This window comes from Prionailurus viverrinus, chromosome E3 (genome assembly GCF_022837055.1).
Source record: "Prionailurus viverrinus isolate Anna chromosome E3, UM_Priviv_1.0, whole genome shotgun sequence".
Lineage (NCBI taxonomy): Eukaryota > Metazoa > Chordata > Mammalia > Carnivora > Felidae > Prionailurus > Prionailurus viverrinus.
Genome location: NC_062576.1, coordinates 5401077 through 5414839, shown reverse-complemented (window position 1 = coordinate 5414839; position 13763 = coordinate 5401077). Strand labels below are relative to the sequence as shown.

Sequence of the window (13763 nt, the reverse complement as noted above, 5' to 3'; positions counted from 1 at the left end):
GTGTGTGTATATATGTATATATATGTATATACATGTCTTCCTGATCCTTTGTTTCTGTTCATTTCAAGGTGTAAAAAGATGGTTCCAGCTTCCAAGAGGTTTACTATACACAGATCCTCTAATGTTCTTACACTTTCTCTGAAACGGTTTGCAAATTTTACTGGTGGAAAAATTGCTAAGGTATGTAGATAATATTATTAATAACTTCTTATGTTGAGTCTTTCAAGACTGAAGTGTCAGTGACTATTAAGGGTTATAAATGACCTAACTGAACAGTTCTGTGACGGGGTCTTCTAAGTTCTTCTAGTATTCGGTCGTGGGCGAAAAACCGTCAAAGCGTTGTGCTAGTGATGGTCCATGTGTTTATGAGCGTATGTACTTTCTGTCTGTTTTAGCTGGCTAGACTCTGTGATGATAAAACTGGCGCCTGTGCTGTGCGTTGGGGCTTCAGCGTCAGTGAAGGTGGGGACAGACAGGGAGAGCCGGTGTCATTTGAAATCCAAAGAGGGCGTCCCTGCTGGATCTCGCACTCTTTTCGCCAAAGTGTGTTTTCCTGTTTGTTCGTGGTTTTTGATGGTAGCACGCTGAATTTGCCTGTTTTCTTTCTACTTTCCGAAGAGTGAAAGTATCAGAAATGAGTAGCACGCGAGAGACACCACAGTCTCCTCCTGAAATAGTAGGAGTAAGTGAGACTAAAGTCCGGAGGTAGCGTTCCGCTGCTCTCTCTCTCGGACGGGTTCAGACGATTCACTTAAGATGAGATCCTTGTGTGTTTAGAGGAAGTCAAGAATACGGTGGGAGCACGTTGAATAGGTGCGGGCGCAGGCGGGCTCCGGGCCAGTCATGTCTTCTGACACGCAGCCCAGCGTGTTAGGTCTCCGCGGGTCTCCACGTGCTTGTGCAGAGTGATCTGTGCCCTCGGAAACGATGTTCCTTTTTCCCCTCTCCGTTTCTGTTTAGGATGTGAAATACCCTGAGTACCTTGACATCCGACCGTACATGTCTCAACCAAACGGGGAACCGATTATTTATGTCCTGTATGCAGTACTGGTCCACACCGGCTTTAACTGCCATGCTGGCCACTACTTCTGCTACATCAAAGTAAGCTGTGCAGATTTTGCTAATAACTTTCTCGAGGCAGCACTGGCATTCTGAGGGGGCAAGGTGGGACTTTCCCAGTTAGAATGTGAAAGCCCATTCTTCTTACATTTCTCTTGCTTGGTGTTTCCTCTGTCATGCTGTCTAATCTCTCTTTTATTGGCTCTCTTTTGCAGGCTAGCAATGGCCTCTGGTATCAGATGAACGACTCCATCGTATCCACCAGTGATATTAGATCGGTACTCAGTCAACAAGCTTACGTACTCTTTTATATCAGGTATCCTCAGGAAAACACATTTTTGCATTTTCTGTTACGCCATTTCTCTTCATCTCATCAGCATATTTAAATTCAGAATTTGGTTGTTTTTAAAACAGCAGCTCAGAGGCGCCAACAGAGTAAGGAAGGTCGTGTTTTGAGTACGGATTAGGAGTTTGATTTAGCTCCCAGCTCCTTGGCAGGTGGACGGTGAAACACACAGAGGAAGGGACGCGATGGTGGAGGGGGGGGCTGCTGCTCCTGGCGGCGAATGGCTCGGGCCTGGGCATGGAGGCCTCCGGAAGGGGGACTCTGAGGATCTGGGTGTGGGCGCCTCTCTACCACCGAGCACAGGCAGCCGGTGACCCTCCTGGGCCAGGCTTGGGTGGGCGCCACTCACTCTTCTCCTGTGGCTGCTGCGTACTCTGACTCACTAATTCCATGTCTGGTAATGCACGGCCTTGGAAAACGACTGACGTTTGCTCTGTGGCGTTCATTCATAGTAGCTGAAAGCTGGGAACATCCTAAAATCTCGGACGTCAGCAGGATGAGCTCATAAATTATAGTGTATCCATGCGTCGGACTGCTATGCAGCTGTCAAAAATGATTTTTATGATGCCTTTTTTAAAAATTTTAACGTTTGTTTATTTTTGAGAGAGCACGAGCAGGGGAGGAGCAGAGAGAGAGGGAGACACAGAAACCCAAGCAGGCCCCAGGCTCTGAGCTGTCAAGCTCAGAGCCCGATGTGGGGATCAAACTCAGGAGCCATGAGATGATGACCTGAGCCGAAGCCGGAGGCTTAACCTGGGCCACCCAGATGCCCCAGTGCCTTTTTTTTTTTTAAATGATACAAGAAAGCTCAATATATACGGAGAAAAAAGCAATTTGAAATTTTTCAAACTGGTATTGAAAACATCATTATAGGCTAAAGCTTGGAGAATATTCCAGTAAATCTGAGTAGTAGATGTCTCTGATGGGTGAGGCGAGGCACAGTACTTTTTTTTTTTTCCTAACTTCTGGATGCAGATTTTCTGTAATGGCATGTATTTGTAATTAGGAAAAATGTAAACAGAAAAGAAAAATATCCTTCAGGTAGCGTCATCTTCAGAATACACAATTTAAAATACCATTTGATGGGAGCTCGAGTCCCACGTTGGGTGTGGAGATTGCTTAAAACTGAAATTAAAAGAACAAAACCTTTGCACACTTACCTTTGTTGTGAGCACCTGCCGCCCACCTTGACCCAGAGGGGACCCTGTGCAAAGCTCTGCATTGCAGCTACCTGTGAGGGGCTAGAGATGAGCCTTTTCTGGGAAGATGCGCTGCGAAACCCTAAGCGCTGTCACCGTCTGTCCCCAGGTCCCACGATGTGAAAAATGGAGGTGAACTCACGCATTCCACTCACAGCCCCGGCCAGTCCTCGCCCCGACCCGTAATCAGCCAGCGGGTTGTCAGCAACAAACAGGCCGCATCAGGGTTTATGGGACCACAGCTTCCCTCTCATGTGATAAAGGTAAGGTTGCACAGGTAGCATCATCTCTGTGTTGTGTTTGCTTTCGCGTCATTCAGAGCCTCTTGCTGACGTTGCAGCAGCTGCCGTGTCCTGGTACGACTGGATTTCTTGTCCGAAAAGATTCTTCCAGCCGTGTTTTATAAAATACTTCAAACACACAGATTTCAGTGTGTGGAAGTAATGATGAGGAAAAAAGTCCGGGTATAAGTAGGTTTAAACGCTAGAGCTTTTAGCTCTCACTTTGGACTTGCGTTCACTTCGGGGACTAAATCTTTGGCGGGTGAGTGCCAGGCTCCAGGAGAGTGACCCTTTCACAAAAAGAATACTTTCCGTATGTCCATCTAGCCCCTCAGTAGTGTGGCTCTGTCCGCCATCCAGCTGGGTCGGGCACACTCCCCAGTGGCCTCTTGGAGAATCCGTGATCTGCTTGGGTGACAAGCCGCCCGAGTCTACAGGAGGGAAGGCCTGACTTGTGCTCACCTTCTGTGGTGACTGCGGACAGCCGGCCCGCGGGTGGAACCGCCCCCGCCACCCAGACTGCGGCTTTACCGGCCTTTCAGTTCGAGTGTAGTTTGTTTTGAATCGACAGACTGTCGAGCTGTACGCTGTGTTTTATGGACGTCGGACGGGGTTTGGGATGGAGCCAGAGTCACAAATCAGATGGCTCTGGGAGCTGGGGAAGATCACGGGCTCCCGCACTGGGCTCTGCTTAACAGTGACATCAGGACACTGGCCAGCTGGAGAGCACGTGCCCCGTGTGGCAGGTGGTTAATACTGATGGTTCGAGGTGTTTGGTTTTCCTTCCCGTGAAGCCTTCCAGTGTTTCTTTAAGAAAACTTCGCGAAGGCCGAACAGAACTGCTCTGTGAACGAGGTCTCACCCGTGACTGCCAGTTTGCCCCTCGAGGTTAGAGCAGCGCGGGTGGGGTCTGGAGCAAAACACCTGTGAGTAGGATTCAGAGGTGACAGGACAGGCGGGGGGCATGGTGCCTGAAGCAGCTCTGGCGTGTCTGCCCGTGTGACCCGTCTCCCTGGCTCCCTTGGCCAGTGGTAACTCTCCACGGGCTGGCACTCTGTCTGTACAGCATTGGGCTCGCGAGAAACACAACCGAGATGAACGTACGCGTCTCCGTGCTTCAGGGGGCCTGTTCGTTTCTGTCAGATTGGAGCAGAAAGGATCCGGTCTGGGGTTGCTCTCTGACAGCAATAGTGGTCCCAGTGTGTTGATTAACCCACGGAAAGTTCATGGTGGTCGGGAGTGGACAAGAGGAGGGGGTGTTTCTCGGTGTGGGGAACTTGGTATTCCAAAAAAGAAAAAGATGAGCAAGATGGGAAGGGCCCCCCACCAGAGTGGGTGCTATGTCTGTGACCATCCCTGAGGCTCTCAGCAGCTGAGGTCTTCTTTCTTCCAGAACCCACCTCACTTAAATGGGACCGGACCATTGAAAGAAGCACCGAGCAGCTCCATGTCAAGTCCTAGTGGAAATTCCAGTGTCAGCCGGGCCGGGTCTGTTAATGCTTCGACTTCTGTTCAGAACTGGTCCGTTAACAGGCCCTCTGTGATTCCAGAACATCCCAAGAAACAAAAAATCACGATCAGTATTCACAACAAGTTACCTGTTCGCCAAGGCCAGTCTCAGCCCAGCCTTCACGGCCCTTCTCTGGACACCCCGAGCAAGCCGGTTCCCTCCTCCACCGTCACCAGTTCTGCAATGCAGTCTACCTCGAGCGCATCTATGACAGCAGTTTCTAGCAAAGTCACGAAGCAGATGACCCCGAGTGAGTCCTGTTCTAAGCCTGTGATGAACGGCAAGTCCAAGCTGCGCTCCAGTGTCCTGGTGCCCTACGGTGCCGAGTCGTCCGAGGAGTCTGACGAGGAGGCAAAGGGCCTGGGCAAGGAGAACGGTCTCGGTACGATCGAGAGCTCGAACTCTTCCGTGCAGGATGCTGAAGACGACGAGGCCTCTCCGCTCGAGCTTCGAGAGCCTGTCGCTCTAAATGGTGCTGACAGTCCAGACAGCGACCTGAAAGAGAACGGTCTGCCCTGCGATGGTGCCCGCTGCCCAGTCCAGCCTGCCCTACACTCAGAAAATCCCTTTTCTAAGGCGAACGGTCTTCCCGGAAAGGTGAGCATTTTGGGGGTCAGGCAGGGGGCGGGGGGGGGTGGAGCTTTGCCTCGACTCTCACGTACAGCCGCTCGCTTGGCTGGATTTCAGGAGGCGCCCGGCGGCTGCTAGAGCTGAGAGAGCTTTGTTTTTTGTTGTAGTCGATGCCCGCTCCCCTGCCCCCTCTCCCGGAAGACAACATCTTAGAGACCTTCAAACTCGGCAGCAAAGTGAAAGGTGCCACCGAAGAGACAAGGTAAGACGATCAACAGCGAGGCAGCGAGACCCCGTGGCGGGTGTGCTCTGTGAACGCTGCGTGAGCCTTCCCGTGAGCCTTGGGGAACCTGCGCGGACCTTACCGTGAACGATGTGAATGACCTGTAGAATGTGTTAAGTGCCTCTTAGGAAAGAAAAAATCTATCAGGCTGATAATTTTTCCATGAAAACGATGTCCTCGAGGTAACATTTCCTCCTGCTCAGCCTCGTGTCTCTGGCTTGGGGATGTCACAGCCCGCTTCTGAATCGGACAGCTAGCACTGACTGTCTCACTTAATCCTTCTAATGACAAACACACTGAAGCCTCGTTGAGGGTATAGGGCAGGGCTTCTCGACTCTACCAAGTTGCACATATTTTGTTTTGCTCCTTGTACAATCCTGAAATTGCATTCATAGATGAGAGTGTATCTCCCCATTTAATGTTTTGTTTTTTTAATTGGTATGTGGTTTTTTTAATTTTTAATTTTATTTTCTTAATGTTTATTTTTGAGAGAGAGAGAGAGAGACGGAGCACAGCAGGGGAGGGGCAGAGAGAGAGGGAGACACAGAATCCCAAGCAGGCTTCGGGCTCTGAGCTGTCAGCACAGAGCCCGACGCGGGGCCCAGACCCACAGACCGCGAGATCAAGACATGAGCCGAACACGAGTCGGATGCCCAGCCAACTGAGCCACCCAGGCGTCCCTCCAGTTTACCTTAAAGAGGAGACAGCCTGAACCCTCAGTGACTTTGTAATGACTCTCCTGTTGTTTCTCTCCTAGTCTAGCTTAGTTTGCCCCCAAATGTAATGTGTGTGAGGATGGCCGTAGATGGTTGTATAAACACAGCCACGCGTGTATCGTAACCCAGTGGGTGTGTACACGCGGGCTCAAGAATCTCACTGACACGCCGGAGGTAACTTGTCCTGTACTGATCTCATCTGTGTTCTCTCTCCCGGGTATCTTCCCACGAAAAAGTGGGGCCACTGTAGGGTTTTTATTGTTTGCTGCCAACTTGCATTAACCTTGACAATGCCTCGGGAGCTCTGTAGCAGTCGAGGGCAGAGTCCGTTTACCACAGGAAGGTTTTCTGAAGCCTCCCTGATGGCTCCCAGTTCATAAGTAGTTCAAGGAGCCGTTGGCTCTGTTGGGAGGCAGCAACTCTAGCTCTGAGGCTCAGGAGAGATGCAGGAGGAAAGTCCGAGCCTCCAGCCATCGTCCTGCTGTCCCGATGCCTCATAGGTACTAGGGATTAGAAGTGTATCTGAAGACAGAAGGAGCCTAGAACTGCGGAGTTACCGCAGCTGAGAAGCGGGATAGTAGGTGAGCCTGATAGGAAGATTTTTATTTTTATTTAACGAGGGAAAGGGAAAATGCCGAAATTTCCAAAATGGAGAAGCCCCATATCGAGTAGAGCCAGGTATGTTAAAGGCATAGATCATTTAGTCAATGAAGGTCTTGGAAGTTTTTGTCCCCGTGGGCTCTAGAACAATGGAGCCGATGACTGATGTGTCGATTTCTCTGTTTTGCCGGGGCTGCAGTTCACCTGGAACCGAGGAAGGTCCTGCAGAGGGTCCCGGCGCAGAGCTCGAGCCTGGCAGCCCCTCTCCCGATTCCCGGGAGAAACCGGAGACACTCACGAGTCTTAGCAGCAAATTAAAGAAGGCCTCGCCACCCTCGGACCCCAGCATCCAATCTACCAAAGAAGAAGTCTCTGAAAACATTGCAGCAAAACCCGAGGAGTTTTCGCCCGGTGCCGACGATCTCTGCGGCAGCACCAGGAACGGCGCGGGGGACGATCCGCTCCCTAAGCCGTGCGGCCCCGGGGATTTAACAGACGACCAGAGCAGACCAGCCCAGGCTGCATCAGGGACGCGCACAGACAGCCCGCTGGCCTCGGCCGTCGTGGAGGCGGCGCAGGGTTCGAGCCCAAGTCCCCCGGCTCGTTCCGAGGGCGCCTGCGAGCACGAGCCCTTCTGCGTCACCGGAGACAAGCGCGCGGACACGGACACGGAGGGCCCTTGGAAGGGCGCGGGCGCGGCCGCCGCCGACCTCCCCTCTCCCCAAGTAGACACGGGTACAGAGCATCGCTCGGAAGGGGGCCCCGAGCAGAGCCACGGCGAAAAACGTGAAGAAAATAAGGTGGGACAGAAAGTTCCAGATCGCTCTCCGGTTAAGGAAAAAATCAGTATCCTCAGAAGAGTTGACCGAGGACATTATCGCAACCGAAGAGATCGTTCCTCCAGCGGAGAACGCGCGAGGGAGAGCCGGAGCAAGACCGAGGACCGCTACCACCGAAAGCGGCGCTCGTACACGAGGGAGCGGCCCAGGCAGGACCGCTACAGGACGGAGCACTGCGGCGGGAGCCAGCACCACCCCTGCCACGGCGAGCGGGCCAGCCCCGGCGAGCCGCGCTCCCTGGCCAGGTACGGCCACCACCACCCTCGGAGCCGGGGCGGCTCGGAGCAGGAGTGGGGCCGGTACCACCACTCGGAGGGCGAGCACCCCTGGGCCCGGGAGAAGTACTACCCCGAGAAGCTGCGCTGGGACAAGTGCCGGTATTACCACGACAGGTACGCCCTGTACGCGGCGCGGGAGTGGAGGCCCTTCCACGAGCGCCCGTACGACAAGGCGGCCGCGGCCGGCCGGCCCTACCGGGACTGCTACAGGAGCAGGAAGGGCTGCGAGGCGGCCGCTAAGGGGAAGGGTCGGCACCGCTTCAGCCCCCGCGCCGGCCCGCCCCCCGCGCCCCTCCCCTACCCCGAGAAGCACCCCCACGAGAAGCTCGCGCCTGGAGCCGAAGACGACACCTGTGACCTCGCCGGCCGGTTTCACGACCACGAGAACGTCAAGTCGCGGAAACGGAGGTACGACAGCCTGGAAAACGGCGACGGTCGCGGAGAAAAGAGAGCCTGGAGAGGCGCACAGAAGGAGCCTTTGGAAGAGCCGAAAGCGAAGAAGCACAAAAAATCAAAGAAGAAAAAGAAATCCAAAGACAAACACCGAGACCGAGATTCCAGGTGAGGGAGAGGCCGCCGGCGCCCCGTGTCCGCTTCCTGCGCCGCGTCCCCACCTCCGCGGGCCTCGGCGTCCCCTGCCGTAGATCTCTGCGGGCTGTAGCCCCGCTTGTAAGCCGTATCTTACTTCACGGGATCGGAAAGTGCCTAAAAACCTCTTTTTCCAAAACGATGCCGGTTTTGGTCCGCGCTCGATAATCCGCGGGAGTAAGTGTGTGGTGGTCTGTACGTGAGAACTTGGGAGTCTCTGACCTCGTAACCGGTGTTCGTAATCTTACTCGGCAGACGTAGTTCCCGTCTTCCTACCCGTTAACGTTTCCTTCCAACTCAGGGACCGCCAGGCGGGCAGGCAGAGGAGGCCACCGTCCCTCGGCGTTTGCCGGCCCGCCGACGGCGCGGGTCCGGGACGGGCACCTGTCGCCTCGGCCTGGTCCGTTCCTCTGGCTCCGTGTCTCAGTTTGCAGTCTAGTTGGGAAGCTTGTTTTTGTATTTTTAAAAAGCTAAACGGGTCAGAGATTGTCTGGAAAATGACTTCTCTGTGACGAGATGACTGAGCACGAGCGGCGTTGCTACGCGTCTTAACTAGAGATGTGACGCCTCTCGAGACGGAGACCCCGGGGCAGGATCACCGGGAGCCGTAGGTAGACAGCCGCCCTTACCCGAGGGGGACCTCCCTCCCTCCTCGGTGCCCGAGGCTCCGGGCAAAAGCGTTTTTTCCCCTCAGCCACTGGTTTCAGAGAAGTTAGCGAAACCCTTCCTCTGGACCTGTGGCCGACCACCTCAGCCCCGGGGCAGAGCGGAAGGCAGGGCAGGTGGGGTCCGGGTTGGTGACTTTACAGCCGGACACCCGGGACTTGAAAATCCCCTGCGGGCAGCGCAGCACAGCGTCGGGTAGGATTCACCGGCGTGTGTGTGTGTGTGTGTGTGTGTGTGTGTGTGTGTGTGTGTGTGGGTGGGTGGTGAGGGTCTGCGGTGAGGGTCTGCGGTGGCGGGTGCAAGGCCAAGGACCAGGCCCGTCTGAGGCGGTTTTGGTTTTGTGGTGGTTTGAGTTGTGGCTTATTCCTCTGCAGGCATCAGCAGGATTCCGATCTTTCGGTCGCGTGCTCTGATGCCGACCTCCACAGACACAAAAAAAAGAAGAAGAAAAAGAAGAGGCACTCAAGGAAATCCGAGGACTTTGTTAAAGACTCAGAGCCACACCTCCCCAAGGCCGCCAGCCATGAGACTGTTGACCGTTTCCGGAGAACGGACGGCGCTTTCCCCCTCACTGATGGGCTGCCTCTGGAAGGCGTTGGGCCTTTCTGTGAGAAGAGAAAACATTTAAGGATGGGAAGCAGGGATGACAGGTGTCCTCTGTCTGAGTGTGGCCAGGGTAAGAGGCGATACTTGGAATTAAGAATATAGAAACGATTTCTTGCTGACACGCGGGAAGAGACCCTCACGTGGCACGAAAGGGTGGACCCTTCGGTAGGAGCCCCGCTGCCCCGGCCCAGCCCCGGCTCCCGGGCAGAGCGCGGGCTTCGGTGGCGCGGTGTGGGGACCCGGAACCGGTCCCTTAGTGCTGATGGAGAACCTCGGTGACGTGGAGCCGGGCTCAGCAGAGCCTCTGTGACGAGGCCGCTGGAGGTTGTGGCTCTGGGGGTGTGTGTGTGGCTCCTGAAGGACCAGAACTTCTGTTTCTAAGCCATTTCTGATAGAAACGTTTTCACGGTATTTTCTTTCTTAAACCTCTAGACCTCGGAGTGCGAGCTTAAACTCAGTTCGAGGGCTCGGGTCATTAGGAACATCCGCTGTCGCTGTCGGCCGGCCTGGCCTCTCGGGGCACCTGGACTGCGGGGCGCTGGCTCCTGCTGCGCGGCTCCCCCCAGGCCGGGGCGCCGCGGGGGCTGGATTCTTACCGCCTTGCACCGCTGTCTCCGCCCTCTGTCCTCACACCGCACTTAAAGCCGCCCCCGTCCCTCCATCCGGTTTGTGCGGGTGACCCACAGGCCGGGCGAGGTGTCCCCGCTGGTCCCCGTGTGGCCTGCCAGCTAAGAAAGGCTTTCGGGTTTTAAATGGCTGGAGGCACCCAAAGGGGAAGACGGTTGTCCTCTGGCCTTTTGTACAAACGGCCCCAGACGCCTGAGGTGTGCTCTTGGGACTTTGATGCGTCGTCTTGGTGACCCAGAGGCCCTTTGGTTGTGTGTTTTGAGGGCAGACCGGTCCTTCCAGTGGCCCCCGGTCGGTGTGGTTGTTGACCAAGGAGGGACAGATGGGCCCTGAGCGTGAGGGAGGCAGTGTCCCAGCGGGAGGGACATGGGAGGCTCGGGACAGAGAAGCGTGGCCGTGGCCGGCCAGACGGTGACGCGGGGCCGTTGTCTGCCCTGGGCTTTTTTTTTTTTTTTAAGGTGTTGATGATACGGAGTTTCAGATCCGTGTCCCGTGACCCTTTTGGTGATTTGGGAAAGGGGCTTGGCCTGGTGAGGGTCAAGTCCCTTCTGACCACCGCCTAGTACTTGGGAGGAAGTGGTGGGCGGCTTCCCAGCCGTTCTGCCTGTTGCCAGACCCCCCCCCCCCCCCCCCCCGGCTGCAGTTGCCTGGTGAGGACCACGGTCGGTGGCTGGCAGCACACATTGGTGGCTCCGGAGGGAAAACGGGTTGAGTGTAAGCCTGAGCCGTTGGCATTTGGGGGCCACACGTGTGTCCCTAGGGGCTGCGATACGCCTCTGTGTTGGTTGAGCGGTGGCCCTTTGTGTCCTGGGCGATGGCACTCGAAGGCTGGTGTGCGGCCAGCGCTTCCGGGGAGAGCAGACGGAGGAATCCGCGTGCCTGTCCCATCCTGTCCTCTTCAAGGACAGGGACCACCTGCTTGGCCTTCCATGCCAAACATCCCTGTCTTCTGGCTGAGGATGACAGACCCTGTGGCCCCCCTGCCACGTGTCCCCTGGTCCTGGTAACTTGACCTGTCAGACTCCCGTCTTCCGGCCCCACGACACGCTGCCTGGTTTCTTTGGCCTGAGATCTGCTCTCTCCTGCGGGGACAGTGCTGATGGGTGTGGGCGGAGAGGGCCCCGTCCCCACCCCCACCGGCACGGCTTTCGGTGCATCTCAGCCATCACGGAAGGTCTTGTTTCCAGTAGAAGGCTTGGCGACTGCACGCGCCGGCTCGTCTCGTCCTCGTCCTCGTCCTCGTCCCCGTCCCGTGCGGGGACGGATTTCGGGCAGCGAGCACCCAGCCGCCGAGAAGGGGTTCTGGTTGTAATCACTTGCGCCCACACAGCAGCAGGCACGAACCATTCTGCAAAACCGTCATTAAAATCTCTTTCCTGATCTTTGCTTTCTAGGTGATTGAAAACTTGGCCTCAAAACAAAAAACTCACTAGTTATGGTAAGCGGTTTTCTATCTGTACGTTTCATAGTTGCTTGTGGAGGCGCCGCGGGGACGCAGATGAGGAGTTGGGGGCCTCGGGGACCAGGCAGTGCCGCGGGGAGCAGGTGCGGGAGGCTCCCCCAGGCCGGCGCCGCGCGGAGCCGCGCTCAGACCTCGGCCCCTCGGCCCGCCTCCTCGGGTCCGGCCCCCGTCTCGCCGGGCGGCGCCACCCGGTTCCCTCCTCCTCCCCTCGTCGTAAGAAAACGAGGGAGAGCGGAAAGCGCCAGAATCCACACAGACGGAGAAGCCCCTTTCCGCCGCCCGGCCTGCCCCGCCGGCCGAGGAGAGCAGCCCCCCGGAATCGCCATCCTACCCGCGGCCACCGGTCCCCGTGCCTCGGGAGCGAGGGCTTGGCGGACCCCACGCCGGACACGCTCGCCTGCTGGCGCCCGGCCGGGAGCGCCGAGTCCGCGCGCGCACCCAGAAATCACACTGATTTCGGAAGGACTCGGCGTTATTTGAACGAGGTCGGGGCGCCTCGTGACCGATCGGGACTCGGACCGTGACGCGGCGGCCCCGGGGAGAGAGTAGTGCAGGTCGGCGGCCCGCGTCAGCCGAGGGAGGCGGGAGAGCGTGCCCTTCTCTCCGGAGAGGGGACGTCGTCCCGTGTGGCTCCCAGGCCGCAGGGGGGATTTGAAACGGATCTCACTGAAGTGTCTGCGGAGGATTAACGTGCAGTTAACCAACCTGCTTAGTCCGTGTGTCTTAAGGAAAAGGCCGAAGCCTGATTAAGGAATCAGGCTCCTCTCTAGCGAGAGGGGATTGAAGGCCGGAGAGGATTAGCGGCAGCCGGGCTCGGGCCCAGCAGGTGGCTCCCTCCGCGCGTCCGTCCGGAACAGCCCGCTTCCTTCTCCGCCCTTCCGGAAGGCAGAGGGCCCGTGGTCGGGAAGAAGCGCTCCCCCAGGGAGCCCGGACTGTGCGGGAAGGAAGGCCCCGACTGGGGTGGTGGCGGGGGAGCCGCCCCGCCGCCCGCCGCCCGCCCCGGGAGGTACTAACGCCCGCTGCTTGCCGCCTCTTGTCTTTCAGATTCAGCGTGTTCAACAGAAGCCATCCCCAACCCAGCTTAAATTATAAATGTAGAAATAACTCTGTTCAAATCTGCGTGGTGCTTCTTTAGTAAATACTGTACAGATTTTACCATGGAGGACTTTTTTTTAGTTTTTACCTTTTCTTAATTCCCCTTATTCCAAACGGACGAACCCTTTCTACAACTGCTGACCGTTGTAAACAGCGTGTACATAAATCCCACGGACAGTGACGCCCTGGACTGGAACATCTCAATGCTGCTTAATCAGACTCAGGTGGACTGCTCGCATTCCATGGAAAAGCTCCTTCAAGCCAGACCTCCGGTGCGAGAGCAGCCGGGAAACCATGGAATTAGTAAAAGTACAAACAAACTGACAGTGTGTATATTTAATTTAAAGACTTATTTAAAGATTCACGAGCTCTCGACTAGACTTGGGAGCAGTCTGTTTTCTGTAATGTCTGATACTAGAAACTAATTCGCTTCATATTTTAGTTGTATTCAAGATTTGAAAATGTATTTTATAGACAAGTTCTGTTTTTGAACTTTGTGGAACTATTCCAATCGATTTACCAGTTATGATGAGTATTTACATTATGAATGTATAATCCAAACATTATTTGTAAAGCCTACAGTATGTTTTTATTACTTAACACTTTTTTATACAGTGTCTCTTGTCTTGACTATGATATTGGAGTCTGAGTTGTCAGCTTGGTCCCTTAAAGTTTCTAGTTACAGACAAAATCATACTGTGATTTTATTTTTAATATGGATATGCTATCAAACTGTGATACACTTATAATTCACTGGTCCTGCATCAGGAGACGGAGTGGGGAAAACTGTATTTAATACAGTTTGTATCTGAATAATCTGTATGGTTTATACAGTTTGTGTTGTTCAGAGATGTCTAAAGTTTGATCTTTGTTTTTTTAAAGATTAAAAAAAGCACTCGCCCCACTGTAAATACACAGCATGTAAAGTTTATATAGTATATAAATGGCAGCAAATTCAACATCTTGTGTCTTCTTCTTTACCGCTGTTTTCCCCGTTTGCTCAGCAGACCCTTCTCACCCGTTCCAGAACCGTCTGGA

General features: G+C 55.0%; 1 protein-coding gene across 6 annotated transcripts in view; it reads left to right on the top strand.

The window, feature by feature from the left end:
- The window catches only part of USP42 (ubiquitin specific peptidase 42), a 71814-nt gene extending 58130 nt beyond the window's left edge, over positions 1-13684 (top strand). For 4 of the 6 annotated variants that reach the window (XM_047838773.1, XM_047838772.1, XM_047838771.1 and 1 more), the window contains 8 exons: positions 69-180; positions 961-1101; positions 1275-1375; positions 2714-2867; positions 4279-4992; positions 5133-5227; positions 6764-8242; positions 9310-13684. In XM_047838773.1, coding sequence (XP_047694729.1) covers positions 69-180; positions 961-1101; positions 1275-1375; positions 2714-2867; positions 4279-4992; positions 5133-5227; positions 6764-8242; positions 9310-9643 — 3130 coding nt within the window. In that variant the 3' untranslated portion in view covers positions 9644-13684. The remainder of the gene's footprint in view (positions 1-68; positions 181-960; positions 1102-1274; positions 1376-2713; positions 2868-4278; positions 4993-5132; positions 5228-6763; positions 8243-9309) is intronic. The other 2 variants (XM_047838774.1, XR_007147794.1) reach the window with 2 other exon arrangements.
- The last annotated feature ends 79 nt before the right edge of the window (positions 13685-13763 follow it).